This window comes from Vollenhovia emeryi, unplaced genomic scaffold (assembly GCF_000949405.1).
Source record: "Vollenhovia emeryi isolate VEMERY1.0 unplaced genomic scaffold, V.emery_V1.0 DF939121.1, whole genome shotgun sequence".
NCBI lineage: Eukaryota > Metazoa > Arthropoda > Insecta > Hymenoptera > Formicidae > Vollenhovia > Vollenhovia emeryi.
In genome coordinates, this window is record NW_011967245.1 from 479,674 (window position 1) to 500,190 (window position 20,517).

The 20,517-nt window shown below is 45.8% G+C and overlaps 2 protein-coding genes across 2 annotated transcripts in view; one reads left to right on the forward strand and one right to left on the reverse strand.

The window, feature by feature from the left end:
• The window catches only part of LOC105570341, an 85,253-nt gene extending 83,394 nt beyond the window's left edge, over positions 1-1,859 (reverse strand). Inside the window, exon 1 of the mRNA XM_012027470.1 lies at positions 1,828-1,859. Within this exon, the coding sequence (XP_011882860.1) occupies positions 1,828-1,859 (32 nt within the window). The remainder of the gene's footprint in view (positions 1-1,827) is intronic.
• Positions 1,616-16,354, forward strand: LOC105570131 (knirps-related protein-like). Its single transcript, XM_012027095.1, has 3 exons — positions 1,616-2,352; positions 9,095-9,172; positions 12,982-16,354. The coding sequence occupies exons 2-3, from the start codon at positions 9,095-9,097 to the stop codon at positions 14,152-14,154; spliced, it is 1,251 nt and encodes a 416-aa protein (XP_011882485.1). The 5' UTR covers positions 1,616-2,352; the 3' UTR covers positions 14,155-16,354.
• Positions 16,355-20,517: the final 4,163 nt, after the last annotated feature.

The following is a 20,517-nucleotide window of genomic DNA, read 5'->3' on the forward strand; positions in this document are numbered from 1 at the left end:
AGCGTTAAGTTACAGTTACAGATGGAGAGAAAGTAACGAAGTTAAGTTAGAGTTACCAAAAAAAGTAACTGTGACTTTATCACAGGTAACGAGTTACTTCTCAACCCTGCTGTTGGTACATCGTGTTTTCAGACGCGCAATGAATTTATCGCCGAGCGAGTTCGCGGTCTTTCTCCGGCGACGGTGAAATTTTGCGGCGCGAACAAGCGCGAATTTTGGTTTCACGCGCTCGAAATGTCGCTCGGCACGCACATGCCGAAGGAAAGCGGCGGCGATTTAGGCACGAACGAGGGAAAATCTCGGCGAGCGTGATCGCCGGCCCGTTACAAGCACTGAATTTAATCGGCCATCAAGCACGAGCCGAGATCGACATGTCGTCACGGTCGTCCCGCCAAGGACGTGCCTCGAGAGCCGTCTCGTTGCATGCGTACGTACGTATACGTACGCGCAAGTGCGTGATGTACCCGCGCTGGAATCGTGAAACGGGATAATACCGCGCCGCGTGTAGCGCAATCGTTTCGACGCACATCGACATCTCGCATTAAATGTCACATTCTAAACAGCGAACCATTGCGTAAAGCGAACCGCCGTAAATCGTTCCCTTGATACAGAAGCGAGGCGCGCGTATCGTCGTCGTCGTCGAAGCCATGAGACTTTCCCACGTTGCTCAGACTCGAAGAAAGTCACGAAAATGACCCTAATTCGTCCGACATTAGGCCATCGCGGGGGGGAAAAAAGACACTAATCGCGACGAAAATGAAAGTAAATCTCCCCCCTCCCCGAAGATTAACGTATATCGAAAAATTAGGATATTTAACTGGCTCCTCGTTTTTTGCGCAACATCGTGAGCTTCAGTTGTATCTTCCAGAAAAAAAAAGATTAGAGAGTTTAAGGTATGTCTTCTCCCGCTGTGGAAGGAACCAATTAACTCTAACAACGGCTACCAGACGCGTGCTTCTGATAAAGTAATTTGTAGCATTTGTTCCGAGTATCGCAATACTGTTAGACACGCAAAATCGGAAACTCGACCGATCGCTTTCGCACGATCTTATCTCGATTTTGCGTAATTTCTGGTTTTTTGTGCTTAAACGCTCATCCTGGGAATTTCAGCGCAAAAACCAGAAATTGCGTGAAATCGAGACGCGACTTTGCGAAAAAAGATCAGTCGATTTGCTTCCGAAGCACTCCGAATTCGCTCCATATCAGCATCCTCTTGCATCGTGCTTTTTGCGCTTTCTGACCCTGAGCATCGGTTCTTCTCGGTGCGCGTGTGTGTGCGGCTGAAAGACTATAAACTTGATTAAAAAAAGAGAATGATAAAATTAATCTTTTCCGCGAGAAAGAGGGAAAAAAGCAGAGCTCGTGGATATCGCTTTAAAAGCCCACAAGTGCCTGTGTGTCGCAGGTCTAAAAAAAGGATAGGAGGGGTAACGCGAAGAAAGGAGTAGGAAGAGATGAGAAGAGAGGGTAACGGAGTGAAGCCCCTCCCTCGTTAACCCCCACCGTACCCGGAGAAGGATTATCCGGTCCCCCCAGCAGAATCCCCCACCAAGTAGTCTGACAGGACCCACGACCCACCTGTACCACTCGGTTAGACCGTGCACGCTTCTCCGCTGATCCGACGCACAGTGTGCCTATAAGGCCCATTCGAGGTATACTTACGAGTCCGCGCGAGCGAACCGAGCGGCGATCCGCGCGACGAACGAGCGGGCGAGCGAGCGGAGAACCGATCGGGCCGTCGAAGTGGGACCGCGGAAAATAAACGTGCAGAAGTGGGGGCCGATTCAAGAATCGATGTGGACACCCTCGCCTACCAAAGTCATTCACCTAACGGTCATCGGCGCGTCAGGAGTCCTCATCTTCTTCCGTTATCCGGTCTCGCCGATCGCGGGGACTCGCGTTCGCTATCGGTCGGCGCGCGACCTGTTGCGCGAGAGGAGACACCTCGGCCAGTTTCCGGAGTCCGTGTCGTTCTCCAAACTGCCCGCGGGGGAGAAGAGTGCTGATCCCACGGAGAACTCGATTTCGAGCATCGAACAGTGAACGACGGCGTTATCGAGTTGGTGGTGACGAGAGACTTTCTCGAGGACGCGCGCATCTTAGTGAAAAATATATTTCTGAGTGTGTGGCTAACCGTGCGGTTGTGTGTCTCGCTTCTCCCCGTAGCCGGCTGTGGACCATGGACAAGATCTCGCGGTGTCCGGCGTTTCTTATAAAATGGCGAGAAGTGTCCCGAGAGATGTAGGTAGCCTCGGAAAAGCTTCGCGACACATTGGAATGCTTCGTCTGAAATCGAGTCGCTGCTGAATGCTGTTCGTATCTACGCTGCGTTAAGTCATCGTAACGACAAAAGTACGTATCTCCCGATAGTACGGTACAGTTAAACGATATCGAGGCGCGGTGTCTATCAAACTTTATAACAACATCTCATTATTTCTCCAAGTGATTCTTCAAAAATATAAATTTGCCGAACGCGTCGAAAAATCAAAATGATCCAGAAGAGAGAAATTCATTCGAAGTTGCAATCGTAACGAAACGTTACCGCGATGTTGTTCAGCTTAGCGTGTAAGGGTACATCGAGTTAACGTTCAACGTTACGTGCTCGGTGCGATAATTAATTCGCTAGATGCGCTCGTGCCCGCGGGAATCGTATTTGATGCAGTCTTAATGATATCGAACCGTGTAATTCCGCGTCATGCCTCGGGAACGACAGTGCGATCGAACACGCGAGAGCGATGAGAATCCGCCGCGGAATCGGTTCGTCGCGGATTAGGCACCGCGATGGGTTTTCGGTCGCGGCTCGTCAGTCCTGATGGACGGTGCCGCGCGCGTTGCCGGGCCCGCTCGTCCTCGTGGACCGTGGAAATTTATTCGCGGCATCTCGCGCCGCGACGAATCGCCCGCGCGTTCGATCGAGGGCCCCGGTTACGACAATGGAATCGGAAATAGCGCCGCGGTGCGTTGCGTCGCGCGCGCAATGCGAAGGCCGATCGGCGGAACGCGCGCCGCGGAACGCCGCCTCGTTTCGAAAGAACGGAAGTCACTCTTCGGAAAACTGGAGCCCTCGTCGTGGCTGCCGCGGGATCGCTTCCCCGCGGGGCGGATCGATCGTCGCATCGATCGCCCCGGCTCGTGATCGTCCGCTAATTTGGACACACGGATGCGCAAGCGGTCTGTTGAACGGTAGTTTTCGAGCAAAATCCCCGTCGGCCGCCGCGCCGGACCGCTTCGACCCACAGACCGTACAAATCTTGTCATAACTTAACAAAAAGAGGAAAGAAAGTGTCACTAGATCACTAAAAAATACGCACACATTTTTCGGTAGTTTGAAAAGGTTGGAATTCGGTTAATTAAGAATAACCCGGTCAAATCATAAAAAACAGTCATAAAATGCCCTTTCTCGGGTTAACCTTTTTCTAGAATTTCTCTGTATTCTTAGAAAGGGTGCTCTTTTTTATTGCGTAAGGCTGAAAGAAGGGCTAAGGCGGAAACACTTTTTTACATTAAAAAAATTGGCAGTAAAACACACCGGTCCTTCTGGAAAAAAATTGCACGCACATTTTTGTTCTTCTAAAAAGATGACCCGTTACTTTCTGAAAGAGTAAACTTGATATATAAGGACATTTTTTTAGAAACATAAGAGTTGAACGGCAATAAAATTCTGCCAGCCATTGTGCGAACTCTAAAAAGATGTTTACTACTTCCGCGTTAATACTTTTTTATCCTTTCCGTTTTTTTAATACGTGTCACTGTGAATCTTACGAGCCTCTGTGCAAAACAAAACTATGCCTTTATTTATCGCCGTTATTGTTGAGCGAAATTTAGGAATTGGCAAATTTTTTTACGATCTCGACTTTCACGTCCTTTTCGGGTATTCGCCCCGTTCCTCTGGAATCTAAAAAATTATGCAGTCTACTTCTGTCTTCTTCCGTAACTCTAAAGTATCGGCACTACTACCTTCGCTGCGAGATGCAGAGCATATAGACTGGCTGATTACAGTTTTATCTCCTTTTTCTTTACGCGCATTCTTGCGCGATTCTCTAGTCACACGCTCCGGAATCGCAATCGTAATAATTATCGCGATCCTGGAACTCCGTCCGCTTCATCTATCAAGGTTCGCCGCGCTTCGGCGTTTAGCTTAGCGGTGAAAATTTTGATATTACGTAATATTATTTCCATTCGGGCAGCTGCTTTTTCTCGTTATTGCGCGTTTGCGACGTAGTATTAAATTGCGATCTCGATTGAATTTCGACGAAATTTTCAAATGACGCCGCGCGCCCGATGGAATCCCGGTATCAAGGTTAAATGTGAACTCCACTTCGACGGGAGAGTCCTTTTTTTCGCGATGAAAGATACAGCGGGTGGTTGAGAAGGTCAGCGCGGGAAAGGAGAACAAACGCGGCGCGACTCGCAGAAATTACGACGACCGATCGCTTTGCACGCATCGTGACAAGTGCTCGCCTCCCGCGGCCATCGTCAACGATCGCGGAGACTTCGCGCGGGAGTACGTTACGATTCTCACGGCTCGCCGGGGCCTGTTTGGCACAACAATCGCACGCGGTCCGCAAGGCCGGGTCCTCGCGGCGGTCCCCGACGATCTTGGCGATGATCGTTGCCGCCGAGATCCGCCCGCGGCGATAACGCGCGTCGAGCCTTATCGCCGCGCGTCGCGAAAACGCGCGAGCGCTTATTAATAGTATCTTTATGCCCGCAAAAGCGGACCACCGTCGTCGCTCGGCGCGCATCGAGGATACCCGGGGCGGTTTACGTGGCTGGAAGTCGGATTCGCAGCCTCGTGCTCGTGCGTTGTGCGTCTACAATGCATGGGCTAAGCCTGGAGTAAGGAGTAGGCAAGGGGGTAACCACTTGATGCAATCGTGGGACAGTGTCTCCGAAATCATTATGAAATCCTTACGAAATCCCCGTGTAATCGTTTTGTCTTAATTTTCAAGTTTCTTCACTCGTTAGACAATAAACATTAAATTTGAACGTTTTCTCAGCTTCTTTTCATTTCTCTCCCAAAAAATTATTTCTCTTAGTGAATATCCAAATATATATCATAGCTCACACCTATAAGCGCGTATTCTTTTGATAATAAGACTGAAGTAGTTGCTGTTAGAACAACAGCGAGTTGAAACGTTGATACACCTTCGCGCGCAAATTTGGAACAATAAACGGTAAATACAAATACAAGATTACTTTTCGTTAAGACCACGGTTAGACTAGTGGGAAAAGTGGGAAGCAAGGGAACGCGTGACCGAATACTACAATCTTAACCGAAATTACCTCTGCAAGCAAATACTTCTTAGTAAAATAAGAAAAATACATTTTGAGGAAATTTAACAGCTCTTTGAGATTTAACAACGTTACGTATTTTTAAACGTGCATACAAGAAAATTATTTGCAATTAGATGAGATTGTTCGTAATCAGATGAAATCGTGCGATCAGTGGGACATTTTAGCTAGTGGTTACCCCCTCCAATCAATTTGATTTCTTACTCCTACTTCAGCTCCTACGCTTACCGCCATCGGCGAGTATTAAAAAAATTATGCCTGTATTTTCGTTTCCTTACACCAAAAGCCGAAAGTTACGGTTCTCTCTTGCTCCTTGCCCCAAGCTTACTCCACGTATCGTAGCCGACGCTTCACAACGCGACGGCGCATCGCCTCGTTACGACACTGGCGCAAACGGAGGCAAGAGTCCAGCTCTCTCGTTGGCCGCGAGGAAACGCAAGATCTCGTCCGGAAGCTTAAAGGAAGAGGACACACGATAATAGCTCGCAATCTTTAATCCCGCGCGCGGAGTCGCACGGGCTATTACGATCACCCAGCCGTGAATCAGCTATTTACATGCGCCGACCGCGAGATCGGCATAACAAGTGCACGGCGGCCACTTATCGTCGTCGGACGTAATTGTAAAACTCCCGATTACACCGAATAATTCTCACGGAGCTAGACAGACAGTTTTTATTAATCGCCTGGGTAAACCCAGAACGTCGTCCGATGTGATCGCGAATGAAAAGAGTTTCTCTCGCAATTTCCTCGTCTGTTTTTTCGTTCGTTCTTTTTTCTCAATCTTCAAGCTTTCAAATATTCCTGATAAAAGCCGTTCAGTTCGACGTGGGTGCACGCGACAGTGCCACGTGTCGTTAAAAATGACTTTAAAGTCACGTTATTTAGGAACGTCATAAGTAAATGTATGAAAACGAGGAAAAGGAAACGAGCGAGAATCCATAATTGATAATTAGAATTTCTAATTTGGTATCTCCAGTCGCCATAGTGCGCGTGATTGTTTGGCGATTTCTTCCATTTCTACGCGGAATCTAATCCGTTAACCTCGTTTGATTTTATCTGCCGACATTGTGTTGCGCTGTGTTGCGACACCTCGGCACGACAACAATATCATTTAAACATCGCAATCGCATCGGCACGGAACGCACTGCCGTGCATAGGAATCACCAGGTGAGACTTACCTGTTACCGGATGCACACCGCTAATCAACGCAGGTTGCCACCGATCAGGCGACGTCGGGCCGCTCGTCAACGCGGGCGCCGTTCTCTCTGCGAAAAATTCGAGCAATTAGGCCTGCAAAGTGAGACGCCTCGAGTGGCAGTCGCTAATAAGATTATACCGAGTGATCTGGCCAGAGTTGAGAAACGCGCGGCGATGTCGTTGGGTTTTGTCGGCCGTCGAGCGCCAGCGAGCAAGCCGCGACACGGATATCGCCGGTTTTTCGACGACGTTGGAAAAATAACGCAAACCGTGGCGACAGAACGTTCACGTAAGAGGAGATATTCGCGCCCCGAACGCGACTCGAAATAATAAGGACTAAATTATCGACCGTGAAATAGACGAAACGGACCTAACGCCGTGCTTAGAGACCCTGTAATCAGAGACTGGCCATAAGAGAGTTCGTCAAATTCCTGCGAGTAAGAGGGAAACATAGGCTATCTCACTCTTCTACGATCGCAGGAATTTGACGAACTCTCTTATGGCCAGTCTCCGATTACGGGGTCTCTACGCCGGGTCGGCGTGATGGCGCGACGGAAGTGCACGGGTGCAGGTGAGACCGGGGGGGAAAAAAAATACAAACACGGAATTGCAGACGCGAGCCGCGCTTGGTATGTCGCGCGGCAGAAACGGCGGCATCCGCAAATGATAAGTGTCAACGACTGTTGGGTGTAGGTCAGGAGAGACTCCGTTGATCAAACAACGTAGATGTCTTTTCCATTAGTTGAAATTTACTTTCCCATTTAGCGACGGTCCGCCACGTATGAAAGTCGCTGGAGGTAGGCACGGTTGTGCCCTCGGACCACGGCAGGCATCTGGGTCAAACGCTATTGTCCCATATTCGTGATCGCCGGGCATTTTCGGTGGAGAAAAATCCGTTCGGTGGAACGTCGAGAAGACCCGTTGCCAACGGTCGAGAAAAGGGTGAAACGGTACGCGTACAATGGAGGGAAGAGGGAGACAAACGTTACGGCGGGGACAAATGTTACGGCGGGGGTCCATCCCGTCCGTTTCCGATCGCGGTACCGTTCCGCTGGCCTACGCAAAAGCACGTTGTGCAAGGGACCACGGCGTGAAATAAGAGCGACGAGGTGTGAAAACGAGACCTCGTAGCCACGGTCCGTTTTCTGGACGATCGGCCAAAGAAGGCGAAAGGAGTCGGCGAGGAACTTGAAAGGCACGGGCGCGAGAAAGAGAGAGAGAGACAGACGAGGATAGCGGAGAGAGAAAAAAAAGCAAGCGCGCAAGAGTTTTCCGCTCGTTGAACGTAACACGCACCGCTTTGCCACGATCCAGCGGTTCGCGCTCGCGCTGCGCTGCAAAGCGGCGCATTATGCAACGCGCTTCTTCTCTTGCCCAATAGTGCGCTCGATCGGTGTAGGCGCACGATAAAGATTGCATCGTCGACTTGTCAAAGATACCGGCGCGTCCGATCTACTTTTCGCTTCCGTCGCGCAGGAAGCGACTCGCTGGCAGAAGCGTCGCGCGATCGTTTCGCGCCGTCGCATACGCACGATAATTTCGATATGTCTACCAGTCCGTTGGTTTCTAATATTTCCCAACGTTTTCTCGCGACTCGTCGAATCATTCGGGAGATATTCGATACGAGAATGCGACCGAGCGCGGAGATGTTGAACGATGAAATAAGGTTTAGGCGCGCAGGGCAGAGACGACCGAAAAGACTTCCGGTGCAAGTCTTAAGGGGATGCTGTAGCGACGGCTGAACTCCGACGGGACAGTTTGAAACTTTCAAAGACATAATGCGATACGAGTTAGACTTCAAACCTCAATGTTTCTTATATGAAAATATTCTACTGTGCAGTCCACAGACCGCTCTGGTATTATTTTCTACATAAAAGCCACTAAGCAGTATCACCCAAATTGTTAGTTTCGAGAAAACGCGCATTTAAGTTCTCATAGCTGGGCCGCCGCGAAAAAATGTGGACATACTGCAACGTGCATAAGTTATTTTGTGTTAATCCAGTGCTCTTACTGCCTTCCAACCTTGTAGGACAACGGATATTTCTCTAATGCCCGTTTCTACCAATGCAATTTAACTTTAATCTCGGTTCAACTTAATTTATATCTTTTTCTAGTTTTACGAATTAGAAAAAGATAAGAAGTAATTTAAACCTGGATCAAAGTTAATCTGCATCGGTAGAAACGGGCATGAGAAACATAGAAAGTGAGTTAACCACAATGGGCAAAAATTGGGCTAGCGCGTCCTGGGTACCGGCGAGGAATGCTTTGGCGTCTTTCAAGAAGCTGACTTCTCTATCTGTTTTGGAAAAGTCCGGAAAGCAGAACGACACGCAACGTGTTAGGAAGATCGCGGTTATCGTTTGTGTCAATAACAATCAGACTTTACCACTTACGAGCCGACGCTAAGGGAATAGACAAATTATTAGGTGGTTAGAACGGCATTGTGCGAAACGGCCGATTTCTTCCGAGTATCCTTAACAGAGCATCTAAGTTCTTATCTGGTCCAATTATCTAAGTAACGTGCCCACATCGCGAGATGCTAATTTACCTGTACACAGTCAGTTCGCCAATGTACTCAGAAACCGATTGTCTTCTATTGCAGATGAATCAACAGTGCAAGGTGTGCGGCGAACCAGCGGCTGGCTTCCACTTCGGTGCGTTCACCTGCGAGGGTTGCAAGGTGAGTCTTGCCGTTCGATTTTGAATCTCTTTCTTTCTTACGACACAATGGCACTGCGCAGAAATGTGTCGAAAATCGATTAACGATTGCACGTTACCTGAGTCCTTGGAATCTTTATCGAAATTTCAACTCGTATCTCGCGTCACGGCCCTCGGCAGTAAAAAGCTTCCTTGTCTGGTGCGTTTTACGCGCTTAACTACTGCCACGTAATTGTTACAATGTACGATGATAAACAGAACGGTTGCAACACTTTTTTTTTAAATGAGTTTAGGAACGCGCAGATTCCGGGTTACGTTCGAAAAGATTTTTGCTAAAAATGTATCTAGTTACAGTTACAAGTTACCAATTCTGAAAAGTAACGCGTTACAGTTTTACAATTACTTGAAAAGTAACGAATCGTCACTTTGCAGTTACTTTCTCGCAATGAAAATAAAAGTATCAAATCTGCATTTGAATTGTAAAGCATCGATAAAGGCGTTTATGCGCAAATGCAAGGCCTAACACAATCTGTAGAGGTTTAAAATGTACATAAAGTAACTAACTTACATTAGTTACTAATTATCAAAAAATGTAACTGAGTTACGTTACAGTTACAGTTGGAGGAAAAGTAACGAAGTTAAGTTACAGTTACCAAAAAAATAATAACTGTAACGAGTTACTTTCCAACCCTGATGGTAACCATATCGGTCTCTCCGTGCACGTTCCTAGGCTCGTTAAAGACAAAAAGTGTCCCGACCGTTTGGTCCATTGTTGTACGTCATCGAGACTGGAATGCACGTAAATGCATGCGAATTGGATGAAACAAAACGGTGACGCAAGATCGAATTTGCACTTATATCCTGTACCTCGCGTCGTACGCTCGAGATTCCACGGGGACGAGGGGGGAGGGGGGATGCCCGCGTTCCGGAGAATTGCTGTACCGAGAGGCAGAGCGGACGCGAGGGAAATCGGACTCGCCGTCGCAAAAGCGCGTCCGCGATCGAGAGGAAAGAGCCTCGCTCCTGATCCGTCGCTCTAATAGCCAGGAGTTTTCCTCGCCGATTCTTTCTCGGCCGCTGCGACGAGCGCTGCCGCGCCAGGGCGATGCTCTTTCCCGGCGCGGTTTCGCAAAGACCCCCGCGGGCCCGGGCAGCGAGCGATCGCTTTTACGAGCCGCTCCGTGGCCGAGGTTAAACGTTCGGTCAGGCATGCGTGTCAACCTGGTCCGAAGCGGTGCCGGGAGCCAGCGTCGAGTGCACGCGCCCGCGATTCAGTTGAAAACGCAACAGGCCTATCCGCGCGCCGCATCGGCGTTGAAAAAGTCTCGCTCGCTCGAAGCGTGAAGCGCTCGAAGAGCGAGAAAAACGAGAGCGGCGGGCGGCGGGGCAGGGTCGCGGGATCGCGCGGAGGAGGGGGAGCTGACATGCTACGATGGGCCTGAAAACGAAAATAACGAAACGAAACAATGTCGTGCTGACGTAACCGTGAACTAGGGCGGAAACAATTGTGGCGGACAAGTGCGAAGCGCCGGAAGCGGCGTCTCGAGGCGGCCCGGCGATCGGAACGAAAATGGCGGAGGGAAGGGGGGAATCTAGCGTGCGGCCCGGGTCCTCTGTTCCCTTTTCCTGTTAAATAATAAGCTCTCAACGTTGGTAATTAAATTCTTAAATGAGGAATTACTCACCGTGAGAAGCAAAAGAGGCCGAAATGAAAAGGGGGAGATAAAAAAAAGATTAGCTTGTTCCGAGTAATAACGAACTTATCGTTAGCGTAGCACCCGTTGTCCTCCGAGTCCATTTGAACTTAATCGCGGCAAATAGCGAGACGGCGTGTCACTCCAGTTTCCCGAATCCTTTGTCTCCTACCTCGCGAGCGCGCTAAACGAGTCTCCCGGGGAACTCGATGATTGTCCAAACGTGGTGCTACGAAACGAGCAATAGCGTGGCTTCCAAGTAGGACCGTTTGCATAACTTCAGCATGCGCGACGAACGAAGAGGCGTGCGGTCGGGGCCCGGGGAAAGAGGGACCGGTAATAACGGTAGCATTTTCTCAATTGTGTCATCGCTTCTGAAGCGTCCCGCGTTCCTTCTCTTCCTCGCGTAAGCGCGTCGCCCCGGCAAGAAGGTGGAGGACAAACGACGACGACGACGACGACGACGACGACATCGACGGCGAAAATAAGTGGAACGCGATGCCGGCCCATAGGTCTCGGCAACGCGCGCATCGGGACCACCAGGCCGCAGGAAGAGCTCGTTTCCAGGACAAACGAACCAGAAACGATTAATAATATGGCGTGCGTACGGGCAGAAAAAGCGAAAGTGGACAACGCGGCCGCGTGCGTCCCTTTAAACGCTCGCCGATTCGACGGCGATGTGACAGCCTGCCGGTGCGCCCGCCGAGCGACATATAAACCGCGACGATTGGGAAATTCTAGCCATCAATCCAAGCGAGGCGAGCCGAAACTGTCTCGCAACGACCTGGCTGTAAAAAGCAGCAGCTCGCAATGGCGATACGTTTAAAATCGTTTAACGCTCCGCGACGAAATTAACGTGTAACACATCCTAGAAATGTTGTCCTGCAAGCTATTTTCCGAGGGGGAGACCGCTGACCAAAATCTTTATGCCCAGTTGGCATTACTTTATCTTATTTTTATATATTTATCTTGTTTTATCTAATTTTATCTTTATAATGCCCCAGCAAGGCCTAATGCCCAAAAAATGCCTATTAACGCCTACGTAATGCCCAGTAATGCTGTACACTACAATGCCGTCAGCGGTTTTCCCCCCTCGGTATTTTCTTGGCGTAAAAATCTAGCGAGTCGCCGGTCCGTTGCGCGGGGACTCTATCTTAAAATCGCGCCATTGAAAGCACGCCATTCATCACGACCGAGATATTTAGAGCGATAATTTTTTTTACGTTATTCTCCCTCTGTGCGCAGAGAGGCGAGAGAAACAAAGAGAAAGAAATCTTGGCCGGCGGAGCGGGGGCCCGTTGTTCCCCATCTCCGGTACGAAAGCAACGAGCGCAGTGTCGGAATCACGTAGAATTGCACCATTTGGGCAATTAGCACGAGAACAGCGGGCCGCACGCGCCTCCGACCATCGACCCCGCCGCGTCCCCTCCCGCCCGCTCGTACACCATGAATGAGACAACGAGAGTGCACGGTTACACGCTAACGACTCCGGGCGTTGTGCTTGTTACAAGTGTTACAATGCCGTTGGTCGCAGTGTCGCGCCGATTATTTTTCACGAGCCACTCGTCTTTTCTCGTCTCCACCGGGACGTGGCTTGCACGCCGATGATTCCGAGATACCGTCGATGACAAATCGCGACTATCGCAATATTATTTTTGAGAGGCGTCCCAAGCCCGTAGGAAACGCGCGATAAAAGTTGCTCCTAGAATCGCGAACACGGGTCTGTGAAAAGCAAAGGGTATTCCAAGTATTTCAGTATCCTTGGGAATCCTTAAGGTTTTCGCTATTCAGCAATGCTGTAAAAGGAAATATTCTCGCAGGAGTACGATACGTATATACTTTCATTCTTTCTCGCTAAACAGATGTGCTATAATAAATGTACGTACATAAGATGCCTTTCTACTTCCCGAAGACTTGATACTTAATAATATAGTATGCGATTCAATTTTTAATTTTCGCGTGCAATTAAATTCTTTACTGGGAAATGCGCTTATTGCACCCTCCAATTGTAATTCGTACTTTTTAAGCATGGCATGTCGCGTCATTCCGACTCTCGATATGTTAATTTTTATCGCGCGCAAGCGAATGCATTTCAGTACGTTGGTGCTAATTGGCTCGATCGTGATTCTTGTTACAGTCTTTCTTCGGGCGCTCCTACAACAACTTGAACAGCATCGCCGACTGCAAGAACGACGGCAAGTGCGTGATAAATAAGAAGAACCGCACCGCGTGCAAATCTTGCCGCCTGAGAAAATGCATCTTCGTCGGCATGTCTAAGTCTGGCTCGCGATACGGCCGCAGGTCGAACTGGTTCAAAATTCACTGTCTATTGCAACAGCAGCAGCAGCAAGAACAGCAGCAGCAACAGCTAGAGCAGCAGATGCAACAGCAACAGCCACTGCAGCAGCGTGGTTGCCAGCAGCAGCATCAGCAGCAACACTATCAGCCAGCTATTCTCATGTCGCATCAGCTATCGCAGCAGCAACGCAATCCGGCGAGTTCGCCTATCCACGGCATTCACGGCAATCAATGCAGGGACGAGGCCCTGTTGATGAGCGCGGACGAGTACAAGAACTCCAACTCGCCCAACATAAGCTCGCCCGAGTCCCACAACAGCGACAGCTCCGTCGATGTCTCCGAGAGGAGAGCGGCCTTCGCCGGGCATCACGGTATTCGGTCGCTTCCGCACTTGCCACAGGTCGATCTGTCTACCCTGGGCCTGCCATTGGGCTTCCCTCTCAGCAACATGTCGCTCCTGCCGTCGGCCTTCCTGCCACCACCCAGTCTCATGTTCTCACCCTACGCCCACGTGTACGCGACATCACACAGCGCAGCCCATCCCCTCATGGCGAGTCATCCGTCCAGCATGCTGCAACGTTCGCCGGTGACCACGAGCGACGAAAACGATGAGCCCGCGACCGCCACGACGTCGACCATGACAACGACCGTAGCCACGACGACCGCGTTGGGAACGTCAACGTCGTCGGCCGACGACAAAGACTCCTACGAGAAAAATAACAATAATCGATTTTGCCTGGATATGGTCCTGAAGCGCGAGCAACGAGAGACCGCGTCGGAGAGACCGCGGAAGAGAGCGCGACTTTCCGAAGGTAGCTCGACCGAGTGCAGCCCGGAACGGGAAGTCGCCTGTCCGCCACCGCAGGATGATCCTATAGATCTATCCATGAAATCCGCCGCGACACCCGTTAGTGATCATTTACCGAACGAGGTAGACGATGAGATAGATAACGCCAGCGATGCGGAAAGCTCGGCTGCGAAGAAACCGATAGATTTAACGACAAGATCCTAAGATCGGACTCGGATTCGACATGAACGATTAGGATGAAACGACATTATTCTTCTATCTCCACTGATTGACATATATCGCTATCAGGACAAAGTGTCTCACGCTTTATTTAAATTTACCACAGACTTCTATCTACATGTCACCTAGACTGCTATTAGTTCAGTGCGGATTGAGCTCAAACCCCGTAAGGGGTAGCAGAGGAACGTACAGTTTTACAATTTTTTATTGTACCACCTGCGACTGGCACGCGACATCGATAACATAATGAATTAAAGCACGTCAAAAATATTGTACAAGTCAAATATGTTTCTAGCCTTCTGGTCCATTCACACGCTGACACATTGGGAAGGGCGGCTATTGTGAAGTGCTATAATGTGCGTGTCCTTTCGAAGATGGCCGCCCTTCCCCGCTGTTCGCCTTAGACAGCCATCGCTCGCAAACTGCATCAGCGGTCTAGATAATATATAGAAGTCTGTGTGAAATTTACTCACATACAGTTATTTTCCAGTTTTGTTTGATTTTCAAAACAATGGAACGCTTCGCAACAATTTTATTATTAACTGTACACGACGAAGTGGCGGGAGAAGAAGAATGTTGTTTTATCTCGCTATTTTCTAGTTACAAGACCCCGTGTATACACGAATAGTTTTCTCGTCGCATAATAGCCCTGTCGTTCGTATGCACGGGATCAAATGGCGGGGTAATCTTGTGGATTATCTTTTGAGAAAATTGCATTTTGTGCCGTTTGAAACTAGAAGTGGCGAGTCAAATCTGTGCGACTTTTTCACAGACTATCTCTAGTTTTATACAAACGAACGCCTTCGACATTGCGCGCTAACAAGGGAAATTACACTTCGATTCATTCGTTAGAAGTTCAAATGCGAAGTAGGAAAAGTGTTTGTTTATGTCGATTTAACATCTTTAAGTAACGAGATAAAATAGTTTATTACATCGATGAGGCATTTGCGTCGGTATTTATGCCTATGTTACGCGAGAGAGAGAATTTAATTCTGTGCGTACTGAAATTCTAAGTACGAGAAACAATTTTAAAGAATAACGCTATCTCTTCCAGTCTAACAGAAAAATTTTATTAATGTCTTAGAAAGGAAATATTAGTTCACACATTTCTACACTCATTATACTGTATATATGTATAATCTATACAGATTTATATGTACAATGAACAAGGTTGTCTTATAATCATTTCTCATGGACAGATAGAATGGGTTAAACTGAATAGAAAAATCCTTGTTTTGTAAGTTTCTCAGTAATTAATTAAAAGTTAATTGATAAAGATCTGCAAATAAGATCTGCATCCATGCGATTCGACGAGACGAAATCAAGCAGTCGTTCCATGCGTGAAAGCCACGGAGCGTTCATCATTGTTGTTGTTGTTGTTGTTTATCGAGCTCCTTCCAGTGTCTCGTCGCGCAACCGGAAACGCTAGACTGTCCCTTTTCGCCGAATCGCGCGGACGCTGATTCGCAAATCTTTACCAATTAATTTCTCATCATTTATCACCATAATCACAAGTTGTGGTTAATTGTAATGATTAATCTTTTTTATTTCAATGCACTTAAAAAGATAAAGCTGCCATCTAATTATTTTTATTCTATCTCTCTATCTCTCTCCCTTTCTCTCTCTCTCACTCGCATGACTTTCTTCCGCTATATAAGAATTGTATAGAAAAGCACGATTTTTTCTCAGTGTGTATAAAGTTCAATAGCGAATTTGAATGTGCTTTGACATTATTATTGTATAATTTTGTTAGTCGATTGATTTCTAACATATACCGAATATTGGCAATGTGTATTGGAAAAAGCGAAGTTAAAAAGTGAGAACGTTGTAATTTAAAAACTGTTATTAAATGTCACTTCGTTGAAAAAGAAGTTGACATAAGTTGTACATACATCTATTATACATATGTGCAACGTGCTAAGTATACGATTAGTTGTAGATATATCTCGTGATTTAGAAAAATTAATAAAACGTCGATTATATTTTATTGTTAGAACGTTTTTATTAGATAAATAGATTTTCCTTGAATGACCGAAATGAAAGAGCCACTCGAAAAAGGATTAATGACGGATAAGTTTCACCACACTTCTATTGATTACTGATTGCTCATGTATCGTGAATTTTAATTCGGTGTATCCGCCAACAACCAGTTACAAAAAATAAAAACATGCAGATAGATATAAAACATTGAAATCTTTGATCCCTAAACATATCAGATGTAAAATAAAATTATATTTCACTCGCGTAAGACTTGGCAAAAATGATTACATTTACTTAACCAAAAATTGAAAAAATAACAAAATTTACTAAACTATAAAAGAAATAATTTCGAAACGTATAATTTTAAAAAGCTTATATCGTTCCATGACAATTTTTCTAGATACAATAATAATTTTCTAAAATTCTCAATTATATCAAACTAAAATTATAATTGATTGTAGTGCGAGATTATATGAAACTATGTAATTCCTTCATTGTGTACTCTTCTTTCGTTTCAAATGTCAGGAAACGTGTACGGGATGTTTTAAAAATATTTTATACATTTTAATACCAAATCAAAACATGTTCGTGAGCGAAGTTATTGAAAAAGATAAGACCAGTTTGTTGATTACGAAAGTAAAAGGATAATTGTATGCGAACTTTAGAGAGAAGGAACTTGTACGCTTGTTGTAACAATAAATATTGTTTCAAAAAAATTATTGTCGCAAAAATTTCTGTATAGTCTAAATTAAATTGTGTTAATTGTGAATTGAAAGATTTTGCTCTTGGATCAAAACACAAAAATTATTGTCAAAAAGAGATAAAAGTGATAATAAAATAAGAACAAGCTCGGAAATAGATTGTCAGATGTGAGACATAGACATTTTACTCTGGACTTTTTACGATTGTTAACAAAAACTTAAATGTAAAATATGTTATGAAAATGTAAATCTTTACTCTCTCTTGTAGAAAAGCTATTTAAATTTATGAGAGCAATTACATCGCAAATTCAGTGATACACAAAAATATAACTTACAGAGATTTCTTTAAAATAAAAACGAAATGCAATAAACTCTACACTAATACACTAACAAAATTAATAATTAGGATACTTAAACATTTTTCAGATATTACAAAGGCTAAAGAATTCAAATTTGTAATAATTTGTTTTTTGTAAAGCGAGGTAATAACTTGTCAACTTATAATTTCCATGTCTTCTTTCAAACTTTCACATTTTCCATTAAAACGATTAGACGACACGATACAAAACTGCACATTTTCGTTCTGAAAAGAAGCATTGCTAAATATTTCTTTTTGTAGAAAAATTCTCTATCGGCGCATTACTGTCACTTTCGTTTATTCACAATATAGCGTGCCAAATAAATACTGACGCAAGTTATTAGTCCTCTAGATTTAGAATTATTTTTGTATCTGGCAGCATATGCATGTACATACACACAATATACATATACAATACGATATACACATATTAATATACACATATATTTACGTGGGCGTGAGTGCGTATGTGTGTTTAATAATGTGCGAAATTGTATTGCATGGGATAGATGTTAGACCTTGCACGTATGTTATATTTGAAAGGTACAAATTTAAGATAGCTCACTTTTCACTCTACGCGTGGTCACGGGGTAAACGTGAAACAATAGGAGAGCGGTATAAGAGAGGAAGTGTGACAAATAATAGAAAAGCGGAGTAAGATTCGACTGTAATATCAGGCGGCGTTAGTCATTAGTGTATTAGTACTAGATAATAACATCGTCACGGCCATAATATTGTCACGGTTTTTCGCGACGTCGGCTACGAAGATTCACATAGCGAACTGATGGGATTAATCCGCGTATGTTTTGTATATTATGAAAAATTAGACAATTGGTCGCGTATGAAGAGCAGTACTTTCGAATATTTCCAAGCCTCGTTGCAAAGAAACGCGACAGGCAGGCAGACGAATAAATGCAAATAAATCTGGTAGTACATGGGCGCTTCGTGTTGCTGTACGTGCTACGTTTGCAGAATCCAATTTTAAATTAAAAAAAATGTACATATATAATATCAAATGTAAATATAATGTTATAATTTCTGTATTTTCTGTATTTCATATTTTACTCTCTATTTTATGACGGTGTAAAAGCTCTGGAAAATGCCGGAGAACCCCATAGATAGCTTCTTCGCGCGCTCTTAGAAAATCTATAGGGAGAGCACGTAAAATTCATTTAACTGCGTAAGAAAAAAAAAGCCGAGACCTATTCGCCGCTGTAATCGCAGTGCGAACCTTCGCGAGCATGCGATGCGACGCAACGAGATACACGCGCGTGTTGAATGGCACGTTTCGCAGTATCCCCTAATTACCTCCTCGCGTACAACCGAAATCTCGCGAGCCATCTCGCTCCGCGCGCGAGCCTAAGACGCGCGAGCACGCGCGCTCCGCTCGCACGGGCGTCGTGGAAGGAAGGAAAAAGAAATTGCGCCGGCCGACGTCTCAATTCCGAGGCGAGCGCGCCGTCGATCGATGCTTGCGCAACAGCCAATCGTCTTTAACGAGATTCCACCGTTTTAATTAACGAGCGCGCGAGCCCAGCATCGCCCGCTCCGCTCGCTCGTTCGCGGTAATCACGCGGGACGAAGATGAACGACGGAGGGACGCGAGCGTCGTCCGATGAACACATTGCGGCGCACACGTGTACGCACGCGGCGTACAGGTATACGATGTCGGTAGCCGTTTCATCTTACAAACGCCTGCACGGCCGCCGATGTCGTTTCCGCCGCGGCGACGTTCCCCGTGGAACCCCCTCGTTCTCTCGCGCTACATCTGGCTTCGAGCAAGAAGTTCTCCGCGAGATCTCGAAGAGATTAAACAGCGTACCCGAGTCCAAATTTTGGCCCTATGTTGAACCTCTAATTCTATTATACAGTAGGACCTAAGACAGTAAAAGAGGTCGAACTGCAAGTTCAAAATTTACTCCTACTTAAAAACTGATAGTGTCGGAAATTTCTGCTTGTGCCAGTTTTAAGCATTAAAGTGGGTGCTTTTAAGTTGGAGCTAAAGTAAATTTTTAGAAATGAAAGATTCAAGGGAGGAGTAACAATATAATGTCATCAAAGTAGGCTATCGCTGGTCTATGTAGGTGTACAGATCAGCGGAGTAGGTGTAAATTATCCTTGAAAGTGTCAAAATAGTATCAAAATTTCGACTCGGGTAATTTTTTTTCTTTTTTTTATTCGTTCATTTACCCGAGTCGAAATTTTGGTACTATTTTAACACTTCTAAGGATAATTTACACCTACTTAGCTGATCTGTACACCTACCTAGACCAGCGACAGTCTACTTTGACGACATTATATTGTTACTCCTCCCTTGAATCTTTAATTCTAAAAATTTACTTTAGCTCCTACTGAAAAGGACCTACTTTATTGCTAAATTGGCAAAAGCAGAAATTTCCGAGATTATCAGTTTGAAAGTAGGAGTAAAGTTTGTACTTGCAGTTCGACCTCTTTTACTGTCTCAGGTCCTACTGTATAATAGAATTAAAGGTTCAACATAGGGCCAAAATTTCGATTCGGGTACCTTCCGCTTTTTAAATAACAGCCATGCGGCGTTTTAATACAATGCGGTTAACATACAAGACATAATTAAAGAGACTTACGTAATTTAGGTATTTCGAATCCTATGAGAATCAGCTGAATATTTGAAAAATAAACTTCTTACCGATTAAAATGTTTTAAGCCTTCTTTGAATTTTATCTCAAGGTTTGTAGTTCATTTTTGTAATTTTTGATTTGCGTTTAAATCTTTTAAAATAATGTATTATAATTTTGGCTCTCTTTGAACTGGATTGCAACTTTAACTTCGGACAGCACGTACATACCATTCCTTTCTTTAGGATTGCAATATTTATACTTGAGAGAATTCTTCAAGGACTTACCTTTCGCGAACGAATTCGCCAGGAATCATTGCGAAAGTTGAGAATTTCGGGGAGGCGTTTTTCGCTCTGCGTTTCGGTTCTGGATTCTCACAGGTGTCACGATTTTCGCTGTCGTTTTGTGTAGCAACGTAACCGTCGAACACAGCTTCGCTTTTAAGGGGGAGTTACAGTGCGATTTGTAGACTTGTTCACGACCAGTAGTGCCTTTCTGGAATTTAAGGCAAGCCGTACGAAGGACACACACGACCGCGATCCGGTAGACGAAGGAACCGTTCGATTCTTGTAGCCCGTGCGTGTCAGGCAATCGATACTTTGAGATTTTCATTGGAGAAAGTAGACAGAGAAGTTAATGACAATTGTATACGAGATATGATATCTCGTACAGTTATTTATGAAATTGAAAGCTGAAGTTTCGTACCGAATTAAAC